The 12,770-nt window shown below is 32.4% G+C and overlaps 2 protein-coding genes and 1 non-coding gene across 9 annotated transcripts; all 3 read left to right on the top strand.

Annotated features, from left to right (window-relative positions):
- Positions 1 to 225: 225 nt before the first annotated feature.
- On the top strand, positions 226 to 3,311 carry LOC105133889 (putative pentatricopeptide repeat-containing protein At1g12700, mitochondrial). Of its 3 annotated transcripts, none has more exons than XM_011038042.1 (3): positions 226 to 468; positions 605 to 2,236; positions 2,455 to 3,311. In XM_011038042.1, exons 1-2 carry the CDS (start codon positions 449 to 451, stop codon positions 2,157 to 2,159), a joined length of 1,575 nt encoding a protein of 524 aa, XP_011036344.1. In that variant the 5' UTR covers positions 226 to 448; the 3' UTR covers positions 2,160 to 2,236; positions 2,455 to 3,311. The 3 variants fall into 3 exon arrangements, with proteins under 3 accessions (XP_011036344.1, XP_011036343.1, XP_011036342.1); XM_011038041.1 differs by having other exon boundaries at positions 226 to 1,803; positions 1,900 to 2,236; XM_011038040.1 differs by having other exon boundaries at positions 226 to 2,236.
- Positions 3,312 to 3,904: 593 nt separating this feature from the next.
- Positions 3,905 to 3,977, top strand: TRNAA-UGC (transfer RNA alanine (anticodon UGC)). The gene has a single exon. It is a non-coding gene; the product is annotated as a tRNA-Ala (tRNA).
- Positions 3,978 to 7,856: 3,879 nt separating this feature from the next.
- On the top strand, positions 7,857 to 12,506 carry LOC105133890 (protein PHR1-LIKE 1-like). Of its 5 annotated transcripts, none has more exons than XM_011038045.1 (9): positions 7,857 to 8,019; positions 8,821 to 8,995; positions 9,150 to 9,653; positions 9,849 to 9,990; positions 10,079 to 10,155; positions 10,244 to 10,283; positions 10,492 to 10,549; positions 11,422 to 11,491; positions 11,707 to 12,506. In XM_011038045.1, exons 2-9 carry the CDS (start codon positions 8,822 to 8,824, stop codon positions 12,097 to 12,099), a joined length of 1,458 nt encoding a protein of 485 aa, XP_011036347.1. In that variant the 5' UTR covers positions 7,857 to 8,019; position 8,821; the 3' UTR covers positions 12,100 to 12,506. The 5 variants fall into 5 exon arrangements, with proteins under 5 accessions (XP_011036347.1, XP_011036346.1, XP_011036345.1 ...); XM_011038044.1 differs by having other exon boundaries at positions 9,798 to 9,990; positions 10,501 to 10,549; XM_011038043.1 differs by having other exon boundaries at positions 9,798 to 9,990.
- The last annotated feature ends 264 nt before the right edge of the window (positions 12,507 to 12,770 follow it).

The following is a 12,770-nucleotide window of genomic DNA, read 5'->3' as shown; positions in this document are numbered from 1 at the left end:
ATAATGTTATTTTATTTTTTAAAATATTTTTTATATTAGTATATCTAAATAATTTAAAAATAAAAAATTTTAATTTGAAATAACAAAAATTAATATGTTTTTAGAAACACCTTTTATAAAGTATTATGGACCTGATTGTGTCAGCATTTCCTTTGACAGGTAAATCCAGCCGTCCACGTCCCCAGGCATGATCCCAACCGTTAATCCCCGCTAATTATCTTCCCCAAGCTTCTGCATTATTTGTCACAGAGAGAGAGGGAGAGAGGGAGAGTCTCTGTCGTTTTGGGCAGTAAAAATACCAAATCCCTTTCTTCAATCTTCCATATTTGTTGCAAAGTGTACATGTCGTTTTGGTCAATAAAAAACCAGACAAGGAGAAGGAAGAACACAGCGGAAGTTCGATGTCGGCGGCGAGACGTCGAGGTTCAGAAGCCTTATTTATTCAGCGATGCCAAATGAAAATAATGGGTATGATTCTTCTATCTCCAATCACTTCATCACTCTCGTCTACCAACCACTACAACTCCATTTCTTCTTTTACCAGTAGCAGTAGCAGTAGAAGTAGATATAAACATAAAAATGATGATGCTTCTTCTTCTTTTAGAAAGTTTGATGATGCCCGTGCTTCTTTCAATCACATGGTTCATAGGAAACCCCTGCCTTGTATCATCCAATTCAACAAATTATTGTCTGCAATTGTCAGAATGAGACAGTACTACGATGTTGTGATTGCCCTTTACAAACAAATAGAATTAGCTGGGCTCTCTCCTAATACTTGTACGCTTAATATCCTGATCAATTGCTTCTGCCTGATGCAACATGTTGATCTGGGGTTCTCTGTCTTGGCCAAAGTCATTAAACTTGGTCTCCAACCCACTATTATCACCTTTACCACCTTAATCAATGGGCTCTGTAAAGCGGGTGAATTTGCCCAAGCCCTGGAATTATTTGATGACATGGTAGCAAGAGGGTGTCAACCTGATGTCTACACTTATACTACGATTATAAATGGCTTATGTAAGAATGGGGAAACTGCGGCGGCTGCTGGATTGATTAAGAAAATGGGAGAGGCGGGCTGTAAGCCGGATGTGGTGACATACAGTACACTCATTGACAGTCTTTGCAAAGATAGGCTGGTGAATGAGGCTTTGGATATCTTCTCTTACATGAAGGCTAAAGGCATTTCCCCAACAGTTGTCAGTTACACCTCTTTAATCCAGGGCTTATGCAGTTTCAGCAGATGGAAGGAGGCTTCGGCAATGCTAAATGAAATGACGAGTTTGAATATCATGCCAGATATTGTCACCTTCAGCCTATTGATTGATGTATTTTGTAAAGAAGGCAATATGTTAGAGGCTCAAGGTGTGTTAAAAACAATGACTGAAATGGGCGTGGAGCCTAACGTTATTACTTACAATTCATTGATGCATGGATATTCCTTGCAGATGGAAGTTGTTGAAGCTAGGAAGCTGTTTGATGTCATGATAACCAGGGGTTGCAAACCAGATGTTTTTAGTTATAGCATCTTAATTAATGGATATTGTATGGTCAAAAGGATAGATGAGGCCAAGCAGCTTTTTAATGAAATGATTCATCAAGGCTTAATTCCAAACACTGTTAGTTACACTACTCTTATTCATGCCTTTTGCCAATCAGGCAAGCTTAGGGAAGCACGAGAGCTTTTCAAGAATATGCACACTAATGGAAACCTCCCAGATTTATGTACTTACTCTGTATTGCTCGAAGGCCTTTGCAAACAAGGGTATCTTGGTAAGGCATTCAGACTGTTTCGAGCAATGCAAGGTACATACTTGAAGCCTAATCTGGTGATGTATACCATTTTGATTGATTCCATGTGCAAATCCGGGAATCTTAACCATGCAAGGAAACTATTTTCAGAACTCTTTGTCCAAGGGTTGCAGCCTGATGTTCAGATCTACACAACAATAATAAATGGACTTTGTAAAGAACGATTGTTAGATGAAGCATTGGAAGCTTTCCGAAAGATGGAGGAGGATGGCTGCCCTCCTAATGAATTTTCTTATAATGTTATTATCAGAGGATTTCTCCAGCACAAGGATGAATCAAGGGCAGTGCAACTTATTGGTGAAATGAGAGACAAAGGTTTCATTGCAGATGAGGGAACCACAGCTTGGTAGAAGATCTGTTATCAAATGAAGACAATCCTGTTCTGAAGAAGTATCTAGGATTACATGAAGTTCGTTAAGGTGAAAAGGTGATGTAAATTTTTATTTCTCTATGCTGCAAATGCATGTGCCAAAAATCAAGAATTTTTTTGTCAATGTGGAAGTTTTTTTTTGTTCAATCTTGTCAACATCTTAACAATGACACAGGTTATTTGCCACTAAATCATTGGAATTGCTAAACTTATAGTTCATCTTGATGAATGGTTCTGGCCTTACATTGAATCAGATTTCTATATTATGTTTTCAGTAGCCAGCAAAAAGATGTTATGCAATTCGCCTACAAGATGTTTACCAAGCAAGTCTCGTTATGTGCTGGAGGCTCCCTCTGACATCTGGGATGCATAGTTTTTGCAATGCTTATAGGGAAGCAGTTCGGGATTTCAATCCTGAAACCACCACAGAAGAACTTCTGAGAAAGATTGCTCATGAATTGATGAAAATTCCTCCTGATGTTTCCAAGGATGCAAGAGATGTCTAGTGAGGAAGCCTATGTTCAGATTGTCTGCTGAGAAGTTATTAGATCATCCTCTTGTGTCTGGATTTGATAGCAGAGAATTGGCAGACTTTTCAGATGCAGAAGGGGCGGCGGACTCCACTGACAACGAATTCAGTGCCTCATCTTGTTCTGAAGAATGGAGTTTCACATAAGAAGAGGTCTTTTATTCCTCTTGTTGATCAGATGACGCAGAAGGGTTGATGCAAATTCTTATGATCAAGATGGCAGTATTCAAGACAAAGACAAGCAGAAAGGGGTGATAGAATTTGACAAAGATCAAGCTAGTTCCAGTAAAGGGAACCACTCTTTGCAGGCCAAACTTCCAATCTTACACTTTGGCAATAAGGAAAAATTGGCATCCAATAAATGAAGACAATCTTGTATCTTCCAGTGGCAGTTTTAACTATAATGGTCATTGTTCTTATCCTTAGCAGTTATCTATCAATAACTGTCCATTATAACTCTATTTATTGTCGAATATTGTTTCTGGTAGGATACTTTGTAATGGAAATCTACTTGTTATTTGGAGTGATTTCAATATGCTTTTGTAAACTAGGTGTACTTGGAAATCATTGTCTAGAGAATTGGTTTCTTTTCTTTTTTCTGATGAAGACGCTCTGAAGAAGCATCCAGTCTTTTTAGAAGATATCATGATGTAAATTTTTGTTTCTCCACGCTGCAAATTAACGTGGCAAATATTTAGTAATTTTGTCAATTTGGAAGTTGTTTTTCGTTCAATTCTGTCAACATCTGAACAAGGGCACCAGTTACTTTCCACCAAATCATTCGAATTGCTAAACTAACAGTTCATCTTGATGAAAGGTTCTGGCCTCACATTGAATCAGATCTCTATATCATGCTTTCTGTAGCCAGCAAGGTGTTGTTGTTATGTTAACTGAAGAAGTCTTGTTGATCATGTGCTGGAGGTTCTCAATTTGCTGCTTTCGTTTTTTTTTTTTTTATCTGAACTTTTGGTGTTTATAGGATAGTAGAGTTTATTTTTTAAAGTGTTTTTTATTTAGAAATATATTAAAATAATTTTTTTATTTTTTTAAATTTATTTTTGAAATCATCAATACTAAAAAAATAAATTTAAATAAAAATAAATTTCGAATTTTGACAAAAAAAAACATGTTAAACCTTAATGTGAAATTACAATTACATAATAAATAAATAATACTGGTGGCTTGATATCTACGTGGGGGATGTAGCTCAAATGGTAGAGCGCTCGCTTTGCATGCGAGACGTACAGGGTTCGATCCCCTGCATCTCCAAATATTTTTATTCTCGTATTTCATAAATTTTAAATATGTATTATTTTTGTATTTATGTTTCCGATGAAATTTTATTAATTCCCAATGAAATTATTTTTAATTAATATTTTTAAATAAATTAAAAAAGACAAAATTCTGAATGAAATTCCCCTAGAAAATTATGTTGGAAAATGTTTTCCAAAAACGAAAAACTAGTGTTAGAAATCAACTTTCTACAAAACTCAAATATTCCATCATATAATTTTTTGAAAGATTTAATTTCACTATGCAAAAATGAATCTAATATACCCTAACTGTTTAAAAATAAATAAAAAATTATATATATATATATATATATATATAAACCGTGTCTTGCTTCTATTTATTTTTATATTTTATAAATATTTGCTATGTGTTTTTAAAAAAAATATAATTTTTTTTTTAATTTTAAAATTAACACATTAAAATTAAAAAATATTAAAAAAATAAATTTAATAATTTTCTAAACTAAATAAATTCTTAAAAGACAAATAAACACAATTCTAATCCACAAAAAAACAAAAGGTAAATGTTGAACGAGGTCTGCCAAGGTCAAAGCTCTCTCTCTCTCTCTCTCTCTCTCTATATATATATATATATATATATGATGCTGTTGTGTTTGACTGATTTTGTGACAAAGCAGAACGGTTGGTAAATACGAAGAAATCATCATCTCCGTCTTGTAATGATTGACTGCGTTGTTTGTTACCTTGATATATGCCGGGTTAATAAATTGCCATACATGTAATATAAATAATAAAATAAAATTATTTAGAAGCTTGTAGAATTTGTTTGAACATGTTTAAAATTATAGAAAGATTTATTATTTATTTAAAAATTTAATTTTTTTATTTTAAATAAATTTTTAAAAGTTACTATAAACCGTTCAATTATTCAATTTTTAATTGTAATTCACGTGTATTATTAGTGAAAAATATCTTAAATTTTTATCTAGAAGCTCTGAAGAACTACTGTGCCTAATGTATTAGCTCTTTTTTTTTTAGAATGACATAGTTTTTTTTATTTAACATATTAAATAGTCATTTTATCTAACATATTAAATGTATTATCTAGTAATTAGTTATAATCCTTCAAATATTAAAAAAGTCATTAGTGATTTGATTTTATTTTTTAATGAACAGTTTACTAGTATAATTAATATCTTTTTATCAATAATATTTTGATTTAATGTTAAAGTATGAAGTATGTCTGCCATATTAAATCATGTTTGCTCTTTATATAATAATCAATGATCATTTGAATAAGATTTCAAACTCTTTTTAAATTTTATTCCACTTTAACCAAGAATTTCTAAGTTAATACTATTTGAGAATAAATGAAATATTTTTTCTAATTTACAATTTACTTAGAATGATGAATCATATCTTAATCACTTAAGTATTTTTATATAGTTAATTAAAATAACATATAACAGAATTACAATATAACATTCTTTATATAAGATAATTTAGTAATCTCAAGGTTAAGAGTTACATACATAATTGTCACTTAAGTATTTTTATATAGTTAATTAAAATAACATATAACAGAATTACAATATAACATTTTTTATATAAGATAATTTAGTAATCTCAAGGTTAAGAGTTACATACATAATTGTCACGCGAACTTTTTCATATTTATAGATGATCTTTCAATATAAAATTCTCATGCGGATCAGTTCAGTATATATTTCTTATAGCAAATACTTATGTATTAGTTCTAGATATCTCTTACACCATAACTTATAAAAACAATCACTTTCTTTCATAAAAAAATAACATAATATATATCGATTTTTATTGCTATAATAAATATCCAGTATTAAAAAGAGTATTGACTTAAAAGATTTTAGAAATAATACTTTGATGTAATTAAAATCTTATAAAAAGAGTATTGACTATGAAGATTTTAGGAATAATACTTTGATGTAATTAAAATCTTATAATTATAATAATTTTATAATTTTCTTTGCAAAATATTTTTGTCCCATGAATTTTATTTTTATTTTAGATTTACAAATCAAATATTAGATTAACTTATCTACTATTTTATAAATATTAAAAATTAATTAATTTTTAATTAATTAAAAATATATATTAACATGAATTTAATAATATCATATATAATCAGTCAATCAATTTATTATAGAACATATTAAACTAACATCATTTTCCTTTAAAAATATGCAAGTTTTAAACCACACAGATTCACAAGAAAAATGAAATATAATCTCAGCTGACAACCTTTTGTTTTCTATTGTTGCAAAATATTATTTGATGTTATCCATCCTTATGTTTATTAAACTAATTTAAGAATAAAAATAAAAGTCTCTTATTTAAAGTTCCATTAATATTGTTATTAAATTTAGTTTAGTAGATTAATTTAAAATTGATCAATTCATTTACTAACTCTAGTAAACTTTTTTTTTTATAAAAAAAATCAATTAAGAGTTGATTTATAGTCAGTTAAAACACTCGAATTTTTTTCTCAACCATGTTATTTTAATTATTTTTTAATAAAAAATTGATTAACCTTAGTCAACCATTTTGTCACATAACCAACCTGGGTATTGCTTCAGGTTGATCCCTTGATCAATTTTAATGAGCAATCTGAGGTACAAAAGAAGGTACTTTTGAATTAAAAGCTATAAAATAAAATAAATAAACAAATAAAAAATTATTTGAGATTTATATTGGGTTTTTAAAACTTGTTATTGATGAATCAATAAATTTACTTGTAGATTAAAAAAATTAGTCTGCATGAATATGATTTTCAAATTAAAAAAAAAATCTCATGTAATTTGTGAATCAAACTTAGATTTTAATTCAAGTATGATTGAGGTGATCACAAAGTATTTTTCTTAATTACTTTGGATCAAATTCTAGTTTAATTAATTAAGACACTCACTTAGTTAAATTTAGTTGATTTTGCTAAGTTTTTATTAATTTAATTAACCTAGACAAGCCACTACTTTGTAAACAAATAAATAAAAATATATTATTTTAATATAAATATTCCATCCAATGATTTCATGAATTAGTGTCTATTTATTAACATACATAATGTTTTTACAAAATACTTTTTATTTTTTTAATATTAGTATATTAAAAATGTTTAAAAAAATCTTTAAAAAATAAGAGAGCAACCCTAACTTTTTTTTTTTGAAGTCAAGCATTGTTTTTTTTTTTTGGTTTTTCTCTTTAAATTTGAGTGTGTTTGGATTAAAAATAAAAATTAATATTTGTAATAATTTTAATATACTGATATTAAAAATAAAAATTTTAAAAAATAAATTTAAGTATATTTTCAAATAAAAAATAATCTTTACCAAAATACATAATCTTACATAAAATTATACATATCACATTTAAAATTAAAAATAAAAATAGTAATAAAAGCTAAAGGAGATGTGAAGAATTTTTAGTATCGTGGTAGGCTGTTTTTAATGTATTATTTACTTAAAAATATATAAAAAATATTTTTTTTAATATTAATATATCCATGTAATATAAAAATATTAAAACATATTAATATAAAATTAAAATAAAAAATTCAATTTTTTAAAATATTATAAAAATACCAAAACAGACAGCTATCGGCAAACAGAGAAGTACCGGAAGAAACAAACAATAAAGCTAGGCCCCACCATGTTTTTTTAGCAGCCGTCAAATTCCCATGCACCACCGCAGAGGTTTGCTTGCTGCGTCCTCCAAACATGACCCTCCAAACTGACCCGAAAATCCATCAAACCATCTCAATCAAGATCAACGGCTAAAAGTAATGAGACAAAACCTGAAGACATGCATTTGTATTACCTAACAAACACTAGAAAACTAAATTACAATTTCCCTCATGATTGAAAGACAACAAGAGAGAGAAGACAACAAGGGAGAGTTTTGTAAGTTTCCTGAAATTTAGAAGACAAAAGTTTGCATCTTTTTTCAATATTCTTCTTCTTCCACAATATTGAGTTCTTATCCAATAGTAGAAAACTTCAATCTTTGCTTTCATTCAGTTTTTGGTGAGTTTTTATGAGCCTATTTAGAGCTTTTTTTGGGTTTGAAGTTCTATACTTTATGTGGATCATCTTGAAATTTTGATGATATTGTTTGTTTTAGCTAATGAAGATTGATGCCCAGATTTTTTTTTTGTCAATTTCACTGTGTTTTTTATGAGGTTTTGGTTGATTGTGAGATGGATTGCTAGCTCATTTATTGCCTTTCTGTGTTGTGAGTTTACTTCGAGTATTTTTGGTATTGGTGTTTTAATGTGATTTGATTCATCTTGAGCCGACTTCAGTGATGGGAGTTGTTTTGGGGTGGTTGGTATTGGTTTTTTTTTTTTCCGGTGGAAATTATGGTTTTGATGTGTTGAACTTGATGATCATCTCTACCAGCGATGGAGTTTTGATGGTTTATGCTAGTGACTTCTGCAGATTTTAGTTTCTAGGGTGTTTGTATGGATGTTATTTGGTTTTGAGCTAATTGTAACTGATTGAATTGGATTGTGTAGTGTGATTGATTTATAGGATCGTGTCTTTGTTTATGTTGCTTTTTTTCCTCCAGTTTTCTTTGATAATTCTTTCTCAAGTGTTTATGTGAATATTATCATCTGAACAATTTTTCTTTCTTAATTCCTTATGATATTTTATGCGGTTTCCAACACATGTTGAATTAAATTGATGAGATGTTGAGACTGACTGTTTCCATTCCAATCATATCATGTCCTTTAGTAATGTATTTAGTTGCATACGCTTTACAGCTCCTGGAAAGTAGGCTTTATATTTTTTGAAATGCTGTGGGTTAACAGCTTTGGTGACTGGAATGAATGTCAATGTTTTGGATTTGTTCTTTTTCTTCTCAGAGGTGCCAGAATCAAATTTCATTCCTGGTGTCTTCTATTGGTTCCACAGCGGGAAACATTTAAATTTGTGTCTGGTGTTTGTGTTGCTGGCGCTGCACTGGTTTCATTCTCTGCATTTGTCACTCAGTGATAAGGTGCGAGCCAACTTTCATTTGCTGCCTTAGTTACTCATGTTTAGGTGTAAATCAGCTGGGAAACTTCAGTGTTTCTGAGCTGATGTCGTCATCTTTTCTAGTTCTTCCTGGTACTGCTGAAGAAAAGTATTCCAAATTGATTGATTCTTTTCAGGTTTCTTCTGTAAGGGAAATGATTAGAAATCCAGCATCTCAGCAAGCATCACCACTGAGTTCTGGTAATGGGAGTGTTGGGCACTTGGTTTCATCATCTTCTAGATTTACAAATGATATGAGTGTTTCAGCAGTTTCACCACAAGGAAAGCAGTCTCATAATTCTCCATTCATTTCTCAGTCACTAAGGGACGGAGGAAATTTTCCACCAACCCATTATTCTCATTCAGAAGGGCTATCCACAGCATTCATTAATCACTCTGATGACAACAAGGATCTCTCCTGGGCTATAGATCCACTTCAGGACTTCCTTAATTTCGTTGAAAATGTCCCTGTCCAGAATGGTCAGGTGGAAAGCACTGCTGGTGTCATTGCCTCGGAGGATCATGCAAAGAGAACAGACTGGCAAGAGTGGGCAGATCAGTTGATCTCTGTTGATGATGAACTGGAACCAAATTGGAGTGAAATTCTGAATGATGTCAACATGAAAGATTCCAAACAGAAGGTCTATTCCTCTTATTGTTATGGTTTTTGTTACTATACAGTAATTAGCAGCATACACAGCATAAAGATGCCTCCTTGGTGTGTTCTTGTTTTTTCACATTCTCTTGTCACTTTCATTTACTTAAAACTGTAAATAATATACCAGATGTCGAGGCCGTCTCCTAATAACTCAGTTCAACAACCCCTAATTCATCAGCATCAAACTCCTCATAGTGGAGAAGTATGTGCTGTTACTAATCCACTGTTGGTTGCACCACCAACAAAATCTCGAATGCGCTGGACACCAGAACTTCATGAGGCTTTTGTGGAAGCTGTCAATCAGCTTGGGGGTAGTGAAAGTGCGTAGTCTTCCTTGTTATATTGTAACTTATATCAGAAAAAACTAGAGTGCATCTTGTCATGCGCACTTTGATTTTTGAATTACAGGGGCTACTCCCAAGGGTGTCTTAAAGCAGATGAATGTCGAAGGCTTGACTATCTATCACGTCAAAAGCCACCTCCAGGTATGTAAATCCCCTGCCTTATACTGTTTCCTCAAAAAATCTAGTTTTATATTTTACTTATTTACCTTGTATCATCTTTATATTTCAGAAGTACAGAACAGCCAGATATAAACCAGAGTCATCTGAAGGTAACCCCCAACTGCCTTCTCTTCTCTCACATTATGCAAGTTTTGCTAACCCTTCACACATACTTTATCCAAAAGCCTTTTGTAGTTGTATCTTTGCTGCCATATATTTCTTATTGTTGGATTAAGGCATAGCATGGAAAAGAATGTATTCGTATTCACCCCTCCTCTCTCTCTATGTGGTTTACGAACATGATTGTGCCACTTTCAGGAACTTCAGAAAAAAAGTTGAGTCCTGTTGAAGAAATGAAATCTCTAGACTTGAAGACGTAAGTTATCCTCTATCATGATTTCAATGTGACATTAACCTTTCTTGGTATCAAATCCGTTGTAGTTTTCGAAGTTATCCAGTAGATATATATATCACTTAGTATGGTTATAGAAGTTCACCTATATGAGTGCAGACCGTGGTTTACATTTGTAGATTTTTAACATATTTGATGACTAGAGGCCTTTTTAGCCTTCTAGGTTTCAAGTTCTGACTTTAGTTTCTAATATTTCTCCTACAACGGTGGCTGGCGGAATCTCCATGTGCTTTTACAAATGCCACCGTTGAAGGAGGGGACAGTATAGCTGAGGTGAGGAAGAGTTGGTGGAAAGGGAATGTGCAATTTTTCTTGTCTGGCAGACATTAGAGAAAATAACTTTCTCCTTAGTTACCTAAAGATGAAGAATATTTCTTCCTTACAAGCACCCACAAAAACCAATCGACTCAAAAGTTGACAGGTTAGAGAAAAAGGAGTCCAAATAAAGAGATTCACAAAACCAATCAACTCAAAAGTTGGGTGGAAAGCGAATGTGCATTTTTTTGTCTGGCAGACATTAGAGAAAATGACTTTCTCCTTAGTTCTGGTTTTAAGGAGATTTCCTAAAAACTATGGTGTTTGTGTAGCTACAAAGGTTTAGATTAGAAAGTAATAGAAACCACCATTTGGACTCCTTTTTCTCTAACCTGTCAACTTTTGAGTCGACTGGTTTTTGTGAATCCTTGAAGGAAAGTAATATTCTTCTCCTATCGGTGCATTAGTATCTCACCAGATAAAATATGAATACATCATTTTTCCTTCACTTATAAACCAGAGTGCTTTTTATAACAATGGACTACCAAGCTGAATTTAGGCTGACCTATTGTTCTAAACAGGAGTATGGGGATCTCAGAAGCTTTGCGTTTGCAAATGGAAGTCCAGAAGCAACTCCACGAACAACTTGAGGTATGATACTGGTATTTGAGCTTCTATGTCTGTGTTTTACAATTTTGATGCCAATTTCTTTTACCTTTTATGGAGCAGTCTAGGTGTAATGCTAACCTTTAGTTAAGTAACCATTAATATTAGCTTCATGGAGTGGAAATTCCACAAATGCGTGCATGGTTTTTGTAACTACTGTTGTGTGGTATGTTCTGATAATGATGTTTTATCCCCAATAGATCCAGAGAAATTTACAATTGAGGATTGAGGAACAGGGGAGGCATCTTCAAGAGATGTTTGAGAAACAAAAAAAGATGGAGGGTGACAAGTCAAAGGCTCCTCCCCCCTCCCAAAACGACCCTTCCCTTCTACAATCAAAGTTAGAGCAGTCACCTGCAAATGACAAATTAGAAGCCTCAGATCTGGACTGTGTCAAAACAAGGTTTGATACAAGTAATGCAAGTGCCTTACTAGAAGAAAGCTCCCAGAGTATAAGCAGAAAGCAAAAGGCACCAGAGGACAGAAACTGTCAGGTTGTAGACACAAATGGAGAGAAGACCAGTTTAGCACTAGTGAAACGACCAAGAACAGATGAAACAACAGCATTGACAGCGGAGCCTGCATCCAATTGAACATGTTTACTGCAATAGACAGTTTGCTGCTCCTGGAGATGATGCAGTAAGCCTTCACAGGAGTTACATGTCCCATGAGATGATGCAGGGTCACTGAAGACCAGGAAAGTTTGGAGCTCAAGTTATGTTTTCTTTGGGGTAAACATTTATGGTTATGGCATATGTTAACACTGTCCGTCTAGCAAAGAATCAAACTCTCCACAGCGAATTTCCTAACTGTGACATTTTTCAGTTTAGGGGATAACAGTATATGCTAGTGTTGTGGACCTCTTACTTCTGTTCTCATGCAATCTTAGTTATTGAAAGAATTTGTAGCGTACAATGAAACAGTAATTCAAGTAAACTGGTGTTGTATCAATTCAGTTTAGGGGATGACGGTAAATGCAATTGTTTCAACATGCCAATCACCACTCCACACCATGGTTAATTTTAAACATCATCACAAAGGTCTACAGGTATTGAACTCTTGTGGCCATTTCCCCTTATGAATTGCTTCTAACAGTTGGGACCTCTTAACTTATTCTTATTTCTTCAATCTCTAACTGAAGATCTTCGCCAACTTCTTCAGCTAGTTCAGCAATTACAGGCTGTTCTACGTTTGCATCATGCTCCTGTTCACAATCACTTGGATAAAAATTCCCACAATTCACCAGATTTTCAAATCCCTCGCT

This window comes from Populus euphratica, unplaced genomic scaffold, assembly GCF_000495115.2.
Source record: "Populus euphratica unplaced genomic scaffold, PopEup_1.0 scaffold54.1, whole genome shotgun sequence".
NCBI classification, from domain to species: Eukaryota; Viridiplantae; Streptophyta; class Magnoliopsida; order Malpighiales; family Salicaceae; genus Populus; species Populus euphratica.
This window is presented reverse-complemented; position numbering and strand designations above follow the sequence as displayed.